This window comes from Scyliorhinus torazame, chromosome 5 (assembly GCF_047496885.1).
Source record: "Scyliorhinus torazame isolate Kashiwa2021f chromosome 5, sScyTor2.1, whole genome shotgun sequence".
Classification (NCBI taxonomy): Eukaryota; Metazoa; Chordata; class Chondrichthyes; order Carcharhiniformes; family Scyliorhinidae; genus Scyliorhinus; species Scyliorhinus torazame.
In genome coordinates, this window is record NC_092711.1 from 147346509 (window position 1) to 147364374 (window position 17866).

The window sequence follows — 17866 nt, forward strand, 5'->3', positions numbered from 1 at the left end:
AGCCCATGGTCTCACCCAGGCCCTGTACAACTGCAACAAAACAGCCCAACTTTTATATTCCATTCCCTTTGCAATAAACAACAATATTCCATTCACCTTCCTAATCACTTGCTGTACCAGCTGGAAGGGCCCTTTCTTTTCATAACCTTATTTCCCCCTTTCTTTCATTTCTGCCATTACATTTTTGGTCCATGGATGATTAATGGACAAGTCACTTTAAGGCAAGCAGCCTGTATCTTTAATTCAAGCAGAAGAATCCAGGCGTCTGTGCCGGTTTAAACTGGAGCTGCAGATCCTTAGGCACCAGTGTAAGAATTGGGGTTGGGACTCGGTTTGATTGATTCGCTGGTGGCCAATGAATTGGCCCAAAAGGCTGTGCTCCTATGTAACAGGCGGTGATTGGATCCTATCCCACTGGGATGCTTTTCAGAGACCAAGCTTTCAGTTTGATTCTAGCAACACATGGCAGAACTGATTAACTCTCTCCAGAAAGCAGCTGTGAGTGCTATCTCTCTTCCCAGGTAGCCTGTGGGTGCTGTATTCCTGAAATCATGGAGATCCGAATACAAATCACAAACTGAAAGAAACGTTTGAAAAGAGGTGAGGTGCCTCTCCCGAAAAGTGTGAGTACTGCATTTCTAAACTACAGAGAACCTGAACAAATTAATCTACAGAGAAGATCACTTCAGGCTGTAAACTAAAGACTTTAATCTGCAAGCTTGCGGTGAAGAAAAGTGTGCGAGAAAACATCATTTGAAAAAAGGGATTTCTTTCACTTATGATTTTATCCCTTTCCACCCCTCTGTGTTTGTCTGTCTATGTGTGTCTAGAGGCTGGGGGCAGGTTAAAGTGGGAATTAGGAATTGGCTTATAGTTAATCAGTTGTGTTTGCTGCATATTTTATTATTGTTCTTGTTATAAATAAACAGTAATCGTATTTACATTTGCAACCATGGTGACTGATTACTGAGCAGCCAAGGGCCAAAGACATAGGGTATTTTTATAAGAATTATTGGTTAATTCACTAGTGCTGTGACTCCGGGGCACGTGGGGCTGGAATTGACCGCGCACTAGCCCAGGGTGTCGTAACACGGCAAACTAACTTGTGATTCCTGTACCAGGACACCCAGATCCCTCTGTACCTCAGAGTTCTGTAATCTCTCTCCATTTAAATAATGTTGTTTTATTTAATCCTTTCTGCCAAAGTGGGCACGTTCACATTATGCTTCATCTGTCAATTTGTGCCCACTCACTTAATCTATTTGTTGGCCTTTGCATTCTCCTGAAGTCCACTTGACAAATTAATTTCCAATCCCTCTTTGTGTCATCAGCAAATTTAACCACATTCAACTCATTAATATAAAAATATATATAAATAGTTGCAAGTAGTTGAGGGCCCAGCACTGATCCTTGTGATACTCCACTTGTCACATCTTACCAACCCAAACATGACCCATTTATACCCACTCTCTGCTTCCTGTGAGCTAACCAATCCTCTATATGTTGCCCTCTAGTCTACACCATGAGCTCTTATGTTGTGCAGTGACCTTCGATGTGGCACCTTGGGAAATACTTTCTGAAAACCTAAATAAACCACATCTGCAGGTTTCCCTTTATTGACATCCCATGTTACTCCCTCAAGGAGCCTCAATAAATGAGTCAATCATAATTGACTCCCCGAACCCCATTTTATGTGTCAAAAGAAAAATCATAGGGCCGGCATGTGGCGCAGTGGTTATCATAGAATCATAGAATTTACAGTACAGGTGGCCATTCAGCCCATCGAGTCTGCACCGTCTCTTGGAAAGAGCACCCTACCCAAGGTCAACACCTCCACCTTATCCCCCACCCAACACCAAGGGCAATTTAGCATGGCCAATCCACCTAACCCGCACATCTTTGGACTGTGGGAGGAAACCGGAGCAAATCCACGCACACACGGGGAGAATGTGCAGACTTTGCACAGACAGTGACCCAAGCCGGGAATCGAACATGGGACCCTGGAGCTGTGAAGCAATTGTGCTATCCACAATGCTACCGTGCTGCCCGACTGGGACTGCAGAGTGAAGGACCCAGGTTCGAATCCTGGCCCTAGGTCACTGTTCGTGTGGAGTTTGCACATTCTCCCCATGTCTGTGTGGGTTTCACCCCCACAACCCAAAGATGTGCAGGTTAGGTGGATTGGTCATGCTAAATTGCCCTTAATTGGGAAAAGAAATAATTGGGTACTCTAAATTTATTTTATAAAAAAGAAAAATCAAATCTACTCTTCCCCTCTGGTTCCTTTGCCAATCACCTTAGAGGGACTTGTATTCTGTGAAAGAGCCTGTCAACTCCTCTCACTCACTTTCCCTGAGCTACATCAATCTAATCATGAAAAATCCAGCAAAATCAAATATTGCTACGATTAATTGTTTATTAATGAAACAACATGGTTAAAAAACCTAACAGGAAATTACTTATAGCAAGCAGAGTAAAAGGATGTTCGCAATGTTTAGAACCCAAATGGTTTTTCTGTTCCCGTGATTCCCCACTTTGGACACAGGGGCACTGAATACCGGGGGTCACGTCACTACCAGCCCTGGTCACCCTGTCCTGTGTCCTAATTGGTTGGATGTCCATTTCCCCGTCAGTCCTCCAGCATATTCCGGTCTCTCTTAGTGCGACATCCATGGCAGTTTCCCAACTGGGGTGCAGGCCCCATTGTTCTCAACTAAATTCAGCCCTCAGCTCCATCTCCTGGTTGTCACTGACACGAGAAGTGAGCCAGAAAGCTGCCTGAGGCTCAAATGGGAAGTCAAAACTTGTGGATTAGGATCTCTGTACAGATCAGTAACTTTAAAAAAAAATCAATTCCAAGTCAACAGTTGAAAGGATCACACAACAGGCCTTACGGTTTAATGGGTTTTACTGCAGCAAACAAACCAGAAGCAACATTTTGTTTTTAATTTTTCCAATTAAGGGGCAATTTAGCGTGGCCAATCCACCAAATCTTTGGGTTGGTGGGGGTGTGAGCCACACAGACACGGGGAGAATGTGAAAACTCCACACGGACAGTGACCCGGGGCCGGGATTGAACTCGGGTCCACGGTGCCGTGAGGCAGCAGTGCTAACCACTGCACCACTGCGATGCCTCAGAAGCAACCTTAACGAAACACTATTTTTGCCAGAAACCTACATCTTTATTTATAAAATAGAACTTTTGTCCTTTTACACAATCTAAAATTCCACACCACGGTTATACTTTACTCTGCACCAGAAATCCAAACTGAAGTCGCCGCATTATAGGAAGGATGTGGAAGTATTGGAAAGGGTGTGGAGGAGATTTACCAGAATGTTGCCTGGTATGGAGGGAAGATCTTATGAGGAAAGGCTGAGGGACTTGAGGCTGTTTTTGTTAGAGAGAAGAAGGTTAAGAGGTGACTTAATTGAGGCATACAAGATGATCAGAGGATTGGATAGGGTGGACAGTGAGAGCCTTTTTCCTCGGATGGTGATGTCTAGCACAAGGGGACATAGCTTTAAATTGAGGGGAGATAGATATAAGACAGATGTCAGAGGTAGGTTCTTTACCCAGAGAGTAGTAAGGGCGTGGAATGCCCTGCCTGCAACAGTAGTGGACTCGCCAACACTAAGGACATTCAAATGGTCATTGGATAGACATATGGACGATAAGGGAATAGCGTAGATGGGCTTTAGAGTGGTTTCACAGGTCGGCGCAACATCGAGGGCCGAAGGGCCTGTACTGCGCTGTAATGTTCTATATGTCTCAGAACCAGTCAAAAGTGATGATATAAAGATTGTGGATACATTGATGATCATCTTCCACAATTCTATAGATTCTGGAATGGTTCCTGCAGATGTAAGGTAGCAAATGTCACCCCACTGTTCAGGAAGGGAGGGAGAGATAAAATGGTGAACTACAGAACTGTTAGCCTAACATCAGTATTGGGAAAATACCAGAATCTATTATAAAGGATGTGATAAATGGACACCTGGGTAAGAATAAACATGCATTTAGAGGGCAGCATGGTGGTGCAGTGGTTAGCACTGCTGCCTCATGGCACCGAGGTCCCAGGTTCGATCGCGGCTCTGGGTTACTGTCCGTGTGGAGTTTGCACACTCTCCCCGTGTTTGCGTGGGTTTCACCCCCACAACCCAAAGATGTGCAGGTAGGTGGATTAAAAAAATCAAACATGGATTTCGGAATCGGAAATAATGTTTGATGAATCATTTAGGTTTTTGAGGATGTTACTATCAGAATTGATAAAGGGGCGTCTGTGGATGTAGTTCACTTGGATTTTCAGAAAGCTTTTGATAAACACCCCACAGGAGCTCATAGAATCAACAATCCCTACAGTGCAGGAGGCCATTTGGCCCATCGAGTCTGCACCGACCCTGTGAAAGAGCACCGTACCTAATCACAATACCCCAACCTATCCCCGTAACCCCACCTAGTGACAATTTAGAATGGCCAATCCACCTAACCTGCACATCTTGGGTCTGTGGGAGGAAACCGAAGCACCCGGAGGAAACCAACGCAGACACAGGAAGAATATGCAAACTCCACACAGACAGTTGCCCAAGGTTGGAATCGAACCCCGGTGTCTGGCGTTGTGAGGCATTGTGCTAACCACTGTGTCGCCAGAGGTCAGTTTGCAAAATGAAAACACATGGGATAGGAGGTAATATACTGGCATGGATTGAGGATTGGCTAACAGGCAGAAAACAGAGAGGAGGAATAAATGGGTCATTCTCCCCTTGGCAGGTTGTGACTAGTGGGGTATCACAAAGTTCAGTACTTGGGTCCCAGCTGTTCATAGTTTATACAATGATCTGGATGTGGGAACCAAATATAATATTTCCAAGTTCACAGATGACACAAAGCTGGGTGGGAATGTGTGTTGTGAGGAAGATGTAAAACGGCTCCAGGAGGATTTGGACAGACTTAGTGAGTGGGCAAGGACATGGCAGGTGGAATATAATGTGGAAAAATGTAAGATTATTACTTTGTAGGAGGAACCGATGAGCAGAGTATTTCTGAAATGGTTAGAGATTAGAAAGTGTAGATGTACAAAGGGACCTGGGTGTCCTCATCAATAAGTCACTGAAGGCTAACATACAGGCGCAGCAAGTTATTGGGAAGGCTGACGGGATGTTGGTCTTTATCACAAGAGGATGAGAGTCCAGGAGTAGTGAAGACTTGCTTCAATAGTATAGGACCTTGGTTAGACCCCAGCTGGAGTACTGTGTGCAGTTTTACTCCCCTGACCTTAGGAAAGGTATTATTGTCACAGAGGGAGGGCAATGAAGGTTCACCAGACTTGTTCTGGGGATGGCAGGACTGTCCTATGAAGAGAGATCGAGGAAACTGGGCCTGTATTCTCTAGAGTTTTAAAGAATGGGAGGTAACCTCATTGAAATCTATAAAATACCGAATGGAATAAACAGGGGAGGTGCAGGTGAGATGTTTCCCCTGATTGGGGAGTCCAGAACCATAGAACCTAACAGCGCAGTACAGGCCCTTCGGCCCTCGATGTTGCGCCGACCTGTGAAACCACTCTAACCAGGGGACACAATTTCAAAATAAGGGGGAAGTCACTTAGGACAGGTCTCGGAGGAGACATTTCTTTACTCAGAGGGTTGTCAATTATTTGGAATTCTCTACCCCAGAGGGCTGTGGGAACTCAGTCATTGAGTGTGTTTAAAGCAGAGACTGACAGATTTCTAAATACCAATAACACAAAGGGATATGGGGATAGTGTGGGGAAAAAGGCATTGAAGTGGATGGTCAGCCATGATCGTATTGAATGATGGAGCAGGCTCGACGGGCTGAATGGCCAACTCCTGCTCCTATTTATTGAATGGTGAGCAGGCTCGATGGGCTGAATGGCCAACTCCGGCTCCTATGTTCCAATGATCAAAGATAGGTAGGAAAGTAAATTGTGAAGGGGACAGAAGGAGACGACAAAGTGATATAGATAGGTTAAGTGAGCGGGAAAAGATCTGGCAAATAGAGTACAATGTGAGAAAATGTGAAATTGTCCATTTTGGCAGGAAGAATAATAAAAATTATGTAAATGGTGAGAGATTGCAGAGCTCTGAGATTCAGAGGGTTCTGGGTGTCCAAGAGCATGATTCACAAAAGGCGAGTATACAGGTACAGCAAGTAATTCGGAAAGCTAATAGAATGTTATTGTCTATTGTGAGGGGAATTGAATACAAAAGTAGGGAGGTTATGCTTTATTTATACAGGACATTGGTGAGACCACATCTGGAGCACTGTGTACAGTATTGCTCTCATTTAAGGAATGATGTAAATGTGTTGGAAGCAGTTCAGAGAAGGTTTACTGAACTCGTACCTGGAATTGGAGGCTGGTCTTATGAGGAATGATTGGACAGGCTGGGCCTGTGTCCAATGGATTTTAGGTGACTTGATTGAAGCGTATAAGATCCTGAGGGGCCTCGACAGGGTGGATGTGGAAAGGATGTTTCCTCTTGTGGGAGAATCATTTACGGCAGATGAGAACTTTTTTCTCTCAGAGGGTTGGGAGTCTTTGGAACTCTCTTCCTCAAAGGGCAGTGGAAGCAGAGTCTTTGAATATTTTGAAGGCGGAGCTGGATAGATTCTTGAAAATCAAGGGGGTGAAAGGTTATTGGGGGTCAGCGGCAATGTGGAGTTGAGGTTACAATCAGATCAGCTTAGAACTTATTGAAAGATGGAGCAGGCTCGAGGGGCCGAGTGGCCTACTCCTGCTCCTAATTCGTATGTTATCACATCCTTTATAATAGATTGCAGCATTTTCCCTCAGACTGATGTCAGGCTAATGGGTCTGTGGTTCTCCGTTTTCTCTCTCCCTCCTTAAATATTGGGGTTACATTTACCACCTTCCAATCTGCAGGAACCATTCCAGAATCTATAGAATTTTGAAAGATGATCACCAATGTATCCACGATCTCTACAGCCGCCTCTTTCAGCACTCTGGGATGTAGAGCAGCAGCTTTTGGGGATTTATTAACTTTCAACCACATTAATTTCTCCAGTTCCACTTTTTACAAATATTAATCCTTTTCATTCCCTCGTGCTCACTAATTCCTTGCTTCTCCAGTGTTTTGGGGATAATTTCTGTATCTTCCTCTGTGAAGATAGACATATTGTTTAGTTTCTTTGTCATTTCCTTATTCCCCATGGTAAACTCTCCTCTCTCTGCCTGGAATGGACTCACCTTAGTCTTTGCTAATCTTTTCCTTTTCACATTCCTATAGGAGCTTTTCCAGTCAGTTTTTACGTTTCTCCCCAGTTTGCTCTCATATTCTATTTTCTCCTCATCAGTTTCTTTTGGTCCTCCTTTGCTGAATTCTAAAACAAGTTCCCAATCCTCAGGCTTTACAACTATTTTGGCCACTTTATGAGCCTCTTCCTTTGATCTAATGGAATCTTTAACTTCTCTTGTTAGCCACGGTGGCATCACTTTTCCGGTTGGATTTTTGTTCCCTGAAGGAATCTATATTTGGTGTATGTGTGTGAAATGAAAGTTGCCAAAGTCCCAGAGGACCAGAGGCTGATCTCCCTTTTGAGAGAGAGAGAGAGAGATAACTGGTGATTTAACCTGAGGGTAACCACACCTCAGGCGAGGGGCAATGTTGAGAAGGTGGACCCTTAATGGATAACCTCAGCCAGTACAACAGTTGAACCCCGGCTATTGGAGGCACTCCGCATCATGAACCAGCCATCCAGCCAACTGAGCTAACTGACCCCCCGGTAGATATATAATTCCTTAAATATTAGCTATTGCCTGTCTCCCATTTAATGTGGTTTCCCAGTCCACCTCCGACAACTTGCCCCCCACACCCTGATAGTTTCTTCTGTGCGAAACACCCAGAGAAATTAAACAAAAAAAAACATGTAACCACCAGGGCCCATCTTCATGGCAATGTGGCAGGATTTGGGGGGCATCCAAACAGAAATGCAAACTAAATATCTTCTCACTTCCAAATACCCCTTCACTCTGTGATCCTTGTGAAATTTAAAACAAGGTAGTCGCAACAAGGTTCGAAGAGCATCAGCCCTCTGGAGACAAAGCCATGAGACCGGCATGTCTAACAGAAATAAATCCTGCGACCCTCCCCATTGACCAACAGTTAGAATGAACAAAATGCCGTCCTTGATGTAATTGAAGCAGAAACAATAACAGCAGAATCCAACCTCTGTAATCAACTGGGAACTTGTTGGTGTGTCAGCAGGTGCGATGAATCATGTATTCCCTTCCCACATTGAGGGGTGAACGGACTCTACCCAGCGTGAACTCGCCGGTGTCTCTTTAGGTTCGATAAGTCAGTGAATTCCTTCCCACACTGAGCGCAGGTGAATGGCCTCTCCCCTGTGTAAACTCGCTGATGTGTCCGCAGGTTGGATGAATCACTGAATCCCTTCCCACACTGAGAGCAAGTGAATGGCCACTCTCCAGTGTGAACGCGCTGGTGTCTCTTAAGGTCCGGTAACCGAGGGAATCCCTTCCCACACTGAGGGCAGTTGAACGGCCTCTCCCCAGTGTGAAATCGCTGGTGTGTCTTCAGGCTGGATAACTGAGTGAATCCCTTCCCACACTGAGGGCAGGTGAATGGTCTCTCTCCAGTGTGAACTCGCTGGTGTGTCTTCAGGTCTGACAACTGAATGAATCCCTTCCCACACTGAGAGCAGGTAAACTGCTTCTCCCCAGTGTGAACTCGCTGGTGTCTCTTCAGGCTGGATAAGCGAGGAAATTTCTTCCCACACAGAGAGCAGATGAATGGCCTCTCCCCAGTGTGAACTCACTGGTGTGACTTCAGGCTGGATAACTTGGTGAATCCCTTCCCACACTGAGAGCAGGTGAACGGCCTCTCCCCAGTGTGAACTCGCTGGTGTGACTTCAGGCTGGAGAACTGAGGAAATCCTTTCCCACACACAGAGCAGGTGAACGGCCTCTCCCCAGTGTGACTGCGTCGATGAATCTCCAGCTGAGATGGGATTCTGTATTCCTTCCCACAGTCCCCACATTTCCACGGTTTCCTCATGTTTTGCATCTCCTCGTGTCTCTCCATGTTGGACATGAAGTCTCGTCCACAGACACAACCCGTGTACAGTCTCTCCCCGCTGTGAATGGTGCGATGTGTTTTCAGGCTGTGTAACTGTTTAAAGCTCTTTCCACAGTCAGTGCTCTGGAACACTCTCACTCGGGTGCGTGTGTCTCGGTGCTTTTCCAATCACACTGATGTTTAAAATGTTTGATGCCGACAGATCGGGCAAACATTTCTCCTTCGAGATTCAAAGGCCGATGATATTCAGATCCCAAGTATCGAGTGAGTCTGTAAGACCGAGACGTGACAATTGAGATTTCTGTCTGTAATTCCTCGTCTTCTAAAATCTGTAAAAGGAGTTTACAAAAGTTAACGCTCAGTCCAGGATAGAAGTTCAGAACAGATAATTCTAATTTCTTTGGACCATTCTTTGTTCTCTCTTTCCCCAATACCGCGGTTCCAATACCACAAGACCATAAGACATAGAAGCAGAATTAGGGCACTCGGCCATTCGACTCTGCTCCGTCATTCAATCATGGCTGATACTTTTCTCACCCCATTCTCCTGACTCCTTCCCATAACCCTTGACCCCCTTATTAATCAAGAACCTATCTATCTCTTTCTTAAAGACATACAATGATTTGGTCTCCACAGCCTTCTGCGGCAGAGTTCCACAGATTCACCACCCACTGGCTGAAGAAATTCCTCCTCATCTGTGTTTTAAAGGATCGTTCCTTTAGACTGAGATTGTGTCCTCTGGTTCTAGTTTTTCCTACAAGTGAAAACACCCTCTCCACGTCCACCCTATCCAGGCCTCGCAGTATCCTGTAAGTTTCAATAAGATCCCCCCTCATCCTTCTAAACTCCAACGAAAACAGATCCAGAGTCCTCAACTGTTCCTCATACGACAAGCTCTTCATTCCAGGGATCATTCTTGTGAACCTCCTCTGGACCCTTTCCAAGGCCAGTGCATCCATCCTGAGATACGGGTCCCCAAACTGCTCACAATACTCCAAATGGGGTCTGACCAGAGCCTGATGCACTTATTCCCCATACCTAGTCTCCAGGGAGCGGACAGAGGGACCGAGTTTCGGAGCTGTGAATACAGAAACCTTATCTCGGGGATTCACAGCTGAGTCTCCAGGGAGCAGACTCGGAGGGGCAGAGTATCGGAGCAGTGACTGTAGGAAGGATGAGCTTGCTGACCACTGCACCCTGGTACAGGAGGCCATTCAAGTGGGGGGAGGAAATAGTCGTTGTCGGGGATTCTATAATATCCTTTGGAAGCAGGACCGAGAGTCCCACATGGTATGTTGCCTGCCCGGTGCCAGGGTGAGGGGCATCTCTAACCGACTTGAAAGGATATTGGAGAGGGAGGGGGAGGATCCAGTTGTTGTGGCCCACGTTGGGACAAACAACATCAGCAAGACTCGGAAAGAGGACCTGTTTGGGGAAAATCACGAACTAGGAACAAAATTAAAGAACAGTTCCTCAAGGTTATAATCTCCAAGCCACGTGTAAATTGGCCCAGGATGAGAAAATTAGGGAAGTAAACACGTGGCTAAAGGAGTGGTGTGGGAAAGAGGGGTTCCATTTCATGGGGCACTGGCATCAGTATTGGGACAGGAGGGATCTGTACCGTTGGGACGGTCTCCACCTGAACCGATCTGGGACCAGTGTCCTCGTGGAAAGGATAAATAGGGAGGTCGTCAGGAACCTAACGGCAGCTAATGACAAAACTACAAGTAGTATACTGGTTAAAGCAAAAGTAACTAACAATCAAATAACAAACAAGCAAATAACAAACAAGCAAATAACAAAGAAGCAGTGCTGAGCGAGCGGTCGGGGGAACAGCCCGATTAAGAGTTCTATAGACAAATACACGGAGTGTAAGGAATAAACTAGATGAGCTGCAGACACAAATGCAAGTTGAAGATTATGATGTTGTCGCTATTGCAGAGAATTGGCTGCAGGATGGTCAGGACTGGGAACTAAATATACCGGTTATAAAGTTTACAGGGGGGACAGAGAATATGGTAGAGGACGTGGATCAGCCTTACTGATTAGAAATACTACCACCTCAATGGTGAGCGAGGAAACAATGAGGGGAAAGCATCCAGTGGTGACCATAGGAGTGGAACTGAGGAAGAAAAACAATCTAAAACTGTAATGGGTGTTGTGTATCGATCCCCTCGTAGCAGTTCTGAGGTGCTGGATTGTATAAAGGCAGAAATTTAGCAAGTGTGTAGTAAAGGCAGAGAAGTATTAATGGGGATTATAACTGACACAGATTGGGAGAGGCAGACAAGCACCTGTCAGAAAGGGAGTGAATTTCTGGAATGTGTCCGGGATAGTTTCTGGGTCCTCGGCGCTGGGAGGTGGCAGTGCTAACCCCTGCACCACCCTGCTGCCCCCTCATCTGCCCATGAACCAGCAAATCCATATTGTCCTGTAACCTAAGGTCTTGTTCCTCACTATTTACCACACCACTAATTCCTGTGTCAGCTGTTAACTTCCTAATTATACCTCCTGCATTCACATCCAGATCACTGATGTGTACTACAAACAACAAGTGACCCAGCACTGATCCCTGCAGAACACCATTGGACCCAGGCTTCCAGGCACAAAAACAACCTTCAAACATCACCCTCTGCCTCCTACGACTAAGCCAGTTTTGGATCCAGTTTGCCAAATTGCCCTGAATCCCCTGGGCTCTTACCTTCTGCATCAGCCTCCCATGTGAGAATTTGTCTAAAGCCTTACTAAAGTCCATGTCGACTACATGAACCGCACTACCCTCATCTACAACCTAGTCACTTCCTCAAAAAATTCAATCAAATTTGTAAGACATGCTCTCCCTTGTTTAATCCTTGCCTCTCCAAGTGGAGATTAATTCTGTCCCTCAGAATGTATTGCAGTAGTTTCCCTGGCAGTGAAGTTAGACTCACTGGCTTGTAACTTCCTGGTTTGTCCCTACTTGCCTTCTTGAATAATGGCACCACATTAGCTGTCTACCAGTCCTCAGACACCTCTCCTGTGGCCAGAGAAGATTTGAAAATGTTTGTCAGAGCCTCTGCAATCTTCTTCTTTGCCTTCCACAACAGCCTGGGTTACATCTCATCTGGCTTTGGGTATTTATCCACTTTCAAACCTGGTGAAACTGTTCATACCTTCTCCCTCTCAAAGTCAAGTTGTTCAAGCAAATCACAATGTGCCTCCGTGATTTCTATACCTACATCATCCTTCTCTGTAGTGAACACAGATGCAAAGTACTCATTTAAAACCTCACCTGTATCTTCCAGTTCCATGCACACATTGCCACATTGGTCCCTACTCCTACCCTAGTCAACCTCCTGCCCCAAATATACTTATAAAATTTTGTTGGATTTTCCTTTATTTTGTCCAACAGTTCATTTCCAAGCTCCCTCTTTGCTCTCCTAATTCCTTTCTTAAGTAATCCTTTGCACTTTCTATGTTCCTCCAGGACATCCACTTTGAGCCCTCGGTATCTGTGATAAGACTCACCTTTAATTCCTTACCCAACCCTGGATATCCCTTGACATCCAGGGTTCCCTGGACTTATTGCTCCCATCCTTCACTATCATGGGAACACAGAATCATTGAATTTACAGTGCAGGAGGAGATCATTTGGCCCATCGAGTCAGCACCGGCCCTTGGAAAGAGCACCCCACTGAGGCCCACACCTCCACCCTATCCCCGTGACCCCACCTAATCTTTTTGGACACTAAGGGCAATGTAACACGGCCAAACCACCTAACCTGCACATCTTTGAACTGTGGGAGGAAACCGGAGGAAACCCATGCAGACACGGGGAGAACGTGCAGACTCCACACAGACAGTGACCCAAGCCGGGAATCGAACCTGGGACCCGAGAGCTGTAAAGCAGCGGTGCTAGCTACCGTGCCGCCATGTGCCTTTTGATTGAACCCCACTGCTCTGATGTAGATTTTTCTACAAGTGGCTGCTCCCAGTTAACGTTGTACAGATCCTGTCTTATTTTTAAAAATTTGCCCTCCCCATTCTGCAACGGATGAGACCCCAACCTCAAATTCAGATGTTTCAATTTTATTGGCTTGCTCTTCCTGGGCTTCCCATGAGCGAATTCAATGTATCCATTTCAAGTTTGACTATGTTGTTAGTCAGTTCCCCAATACTTTGGGGTGTGTGAGCTGCATTGTTATCCTCCTGTTTTTATAGAATCTAACCCTCTTTCCCCACTCACTATGTGAACATGTTGACTGGTTGTTGAATTGCTGACATTTCATCTGGAGGCTGTGCTCCCTCAGATATCCTGTTCTGAATGAATTCTCAATGTCTGGTTGTATTTCTGCGGCAATATCTCTTGTTCTCTGGGCCCATTTCCCGCCAGTTTTTCTGCTGCTTTCATTGTTTGAAAAATGGTGAAAAGAAAAGTAATAAAAATATTGACATTTGCGGGTGTCTGGCGGGAGGTGCGCGGCTTCCCTTCCGACAGGGAGTCAGGGAGCCGCTTCAGCTCTTTCCGTGCAGCCTGGTCGGTGCGCAGGGTCTGACGGGGGGACAACCCAGTCAGTGACCTTCCCCTCCAACCGAGCCCGGGGCTGCGCATGTGCAGGGAAGAAAGGAAGCTGCGTGTGCGCGACGGAGCGCCCACCCCTGACCTCCCTGTGACATTTTGACCAATGGGAAGAGCTGGAGGACCGGAAGGTCTCTAGTCCTCCAGCCAATCAGCACGCGGGCTTTGTGTAAATGATTGAACTTCACACAGACTGAAACCTCCTCCTGTCTCCAACATCTGGGAGTAAAACACTTTCTTTTCTCCCCCTTTCCATTTCTTTTCTCATTCTGACCTTCAATTGGTCACTTGCAGTAACTGAAGCGAAATGAAGTGAATCCAGGGAGGGTGCAGACCCTGGAAAGCTTGGCACAGGTCTCTCTCTTAAAGACATGATGTGGAGATGCCGGCGTTGGACTGGGGTGAGCACAGTAAGAAGTCTTACAACACCAGGTTAAAGTCCAACAGCTTTGTTTCGATGTCACTAGCTTTTGGAGCGCTGCTCCTTCCTCAGGTGAATGAAGAGGTATGTTCCAGAAACATACATATATATATATATATATATAGACAGATTCAAAGATGCCAGACAATTTGAAAGAAAGGTTGAATCAGATGTAAAGGTGTTACAGTTAAATAAAGGTAACTACAGGGACATGAGGGAGGAACTGACGAAAATCGACTGGGAGCAGACCCTAGTGGGAAAGACAGTAGAACAGCAATGGCAGGAGTTTCTGGGAGTAATTGAGGACACAGTACAGAGGTTCATCCCAAAGAAAAGAAAGGTTATCAGACAGGGGATTAGGCAGCCATGGCTGACAAAGGAAGTTAGGGAATGCATCAAAGCAAAAGAGAAAGCCTATAATCTGGCAAAGAGTAGTGGGAAGTCAGAAGATTGGGAAGGCTACAAAAACAAACAGAGGATAACAAAGAGAGAAATAAGGAAAGAGAGGATCAATTATGAAGGTAGGCTAGCCAGTAACATTAGGAATGATCGTAAAAGTTTCTTTAAATACATTAAAAACAAACGGGAGGCAAAAGTAGACATTGGGCCGCTCCAAAATGACGCTGGTAATCTAGTGATGGGAGACAAGGAAATAGCTGAGGAACTAAATAAGTACTTTGCGTCAGTCTTCACAGTAGAAGACATGAGTAATATCCCAACAATTCAGGAGAGTCAGGGGGCAGAGTTGAATATGGTAGCCATCATAAAGGAGAAAGTGCTAGAGAAACTAAGAGGTCTAAAAATTGATAAATCTCGAGGCCCAGATGGACTACATCCTAGAGTTCTAAAGGAGATAGCTGAAGAAATAGTGGAGGTGTTAGTTATGATCTTTCAAAAGTCACTGGAGTCAGGGAAAGTCCCAGAGGATTGGAAAATCGCTGTTGTAACCCCCCTGTTCAAGAAAAGAACAAGGAAAAAGATGGAAAATTATAGGCCAATTAGCCTAACCTCGGTTGTTGGCAAGATTCTAGAATCCATTGTTAAGGATGAGATTTCTAAATTCTTGGAAGTGCAGGGTCGGATTAGGACAAGTCAGCATGGATTTAGTAAGGGGAGGTCGTGCCTGACAAACCTGTTAAGAGTTCTTTGAAGAGATAACAAATAGGTTAGACCAAGGAGAGCCATTGGATGTTATCTATCTTGACTTCCAAAAGGCCTTTGATAAGGTGCCTCACGGGAGACTGCTGAGTAAAATAAGGGCCCATGGTATTCGAGGCAAGGTACTAACATGGATTGACGATTGGCTGTCAGGCAGAAGGCAGAGAGTTGGGATAAAAGGTTCTTTTTCGGAATGGCAACCGGTGACGAGTGGTGTCCCGCAGGGTTCAGTGTTGGGGCCACAGCTGTTATCTTTATATATTAACGATCTAGATGACGGGACTGGGGGCATTCTGGCTACGTTTGCCGATGATACAAAGATAGGTGGAGGGGCAGGTAGTATGGAGGAGGTGGGGAGGCTGCAGAAAGATTTAGACAGTTTAGGAGAGTGGTCCAAGAAATGGCTGATGAAATTCAACGTGGGCAAGTGCGAGGTCTTGCACTTTGGAAAAAAGAATAGAGGCATGGACTATTTTCTAAACGGTGACAAAATTCATAATGCTGAAGTACAAAGGGACTTGGGAGTCCTAGTCCAGGATTCTCTGAAGGCAAACTTGCAGGTTGAGTCCGTAATTCAGAAAGCAAATGCAATGTTGTCATTTATCTCAAGAGGCTTGGAATATAAAAGCAGGGATGTACTTCTGAAGTTTTATAAAGCATTAGTTAGGCCCCATTTAGAATACTGTGAACAATTTTGGGCCCCACACCTCAGGAAGGACATACTGGCACTGGAGCGGGTCCAGCGGAGATTCACACGGATGATCCCAGGAATGGTAGGCCTAACATACGATGAACGTCTGAGGATCCTGGGATTATATACATTGGAGTTGAGGAGGTTGAGGGGAGAGCCAATAGAAACTTACAAGATAATGAATGGTTTAGATATGGTGGACGTAGGGAAGTTGTTTCCATTAGCAGGGGAGACGAGGACCCGGGCACAGCCTTAGAATAAAAGGGAGTCACTTTAGAACAGAGATGAGGAGAAATTTCTTCAGCCAAAGAGTGGTGGGTCTGTGGAATTCATTGCCACAGAGGGCGGTGGAGGCCGGGATGTTGAGTGTCTTTAAGACAGAGGTTGATAAATTCTTGATTTCTCGAGGAATTAAGGGCTATGGAGAGAGAGCGGGTAAATGGAGTTGAAATCAGCCATGATTGAATGGTGGAATGGACTCGATGGGCCGAATGGCCTTACTTCCGCTCCTATGTCTTATGGTCTTAATGCTTGGAATGCGAGCATTAGCAGGTGATTAAATCTTTACAGATCCAGAGATGGGGTAACCCCAGGTTAAAGAGGTGTGAATTGTGTCAAGCCAGGACAGTTGGTAGGATTTCGCAGGCCAGATGGTGGGGGATGAATGTAATGCGACATGAACCCCATATCCCGGTTGAGGCCGCACTCATGTGTGCGGAACTTGGCTATAAGCTTCTGCTCGGCGATTCTGCGCCATCAGTCTCGCGGCAGACACGGAGGAGTTCATCAGGCAAATGAGGCTCTGGGAATTCTTCCATAGACCCCAAGAGGCCAACAGCGAACACAAGCAGACTACCAATGAACCAGAACAGCAGACCGAGAGATCTGCGGTGCGGCAACCGAAGAGGAAAGAGTCGAATTGGACCCCTCCAGAATGCTGCTGCCCTCGACTCGACATGTATGCTCAAGCCGTCAGGAGTCGCGTCAATGCCAGATTCATCAGTCGCATTCACAAGACAGCCCCGAACGTCACCCAAGCACAACACAATGCCATCCGCGCTCTCAAGACCAACCGCAGCATCGTCATCAAACCAGCAGACAAAGGGGGGGCCACTGTCGTACTGAACAGAACGGACTACTGCAAAGAAATGTACCGACAACTCAACAACCAGGAACACGACAGGCATTACCTGCAGATGCAACCAAGGAACACACCCGCCAACTCAATAGACTGATCAAGACCTTGGATCCAGACCTTCCCGCGTTGGAGATCTCTACTGCCTCCCGAAAATAGACAAGGCCGACACACCAGGCCATCCTATCATATCAGGCAATGGGACCCCGTGTGAGAACCTCTCTGGCTACATCGAGGGCATCTTTGAAACCCATCGTACAAGGAACGCCCAGCTTCTGTCGTGATACGGCGGACTTCTTACAGAAACTCAGCATCCATGGACCAATTGAACCAGGATTCCTCGTCACAATGGACGTCTTGGCACTCTACACCAGCATCCCCCATGATGACGGCATTGCTGCAACAGCCTCAGTACTCAAACACCGTTAACTGCCAATCTCCAGACGCAATTCTGCAACTCATCAGCTTCATTCTGGATCACAATGTCTTCACCTTAGACAACAAGTTCTTCATCAAGACACACGGAACAGCCATGTAGACCAAATTCGCACCTCAATATGCCAACATCTTCATGCACAAGTTTGAACAAGACCTCCTCACCGCACAGGACCATCAACCAACGTTATACACCAGATACATTGATGACATTTTTTTCCTTTGGACCCACAGCGAAGAATTATTGAAACGACTACATGATGACATCAATAAGTTCCATCCCACCATCAGACTCACTATGGACTACTCTCCAAAATCGGTTGCATTCTTGGACACACTCATCTCCATCAAGGACGGTCACCTCAGCCCTTCGCTTTACCGCAACCCCACGGA

The 17866-nt window shown here is 46.0% G+C and overlaps 1 protein-coding gene across 1 annotated transcript in view; it reads right to left on the minus strand.

Annotated features, from left to right (window-relative positions):
* The window catches only part of LOC140417960 (uncharacterized), an 89243-nt gene that overhangs the window by 17380 nt on the left and 53997 nt on the right, over positions 1-17866 (minus strand). The window contains 1 exon segment of the mRNA XM_072501391.1: positions 8296-9243. Within this exon segment, the coding sequence (XP_072357492.1) occupies positions 8296-9243 (948 nt within the window).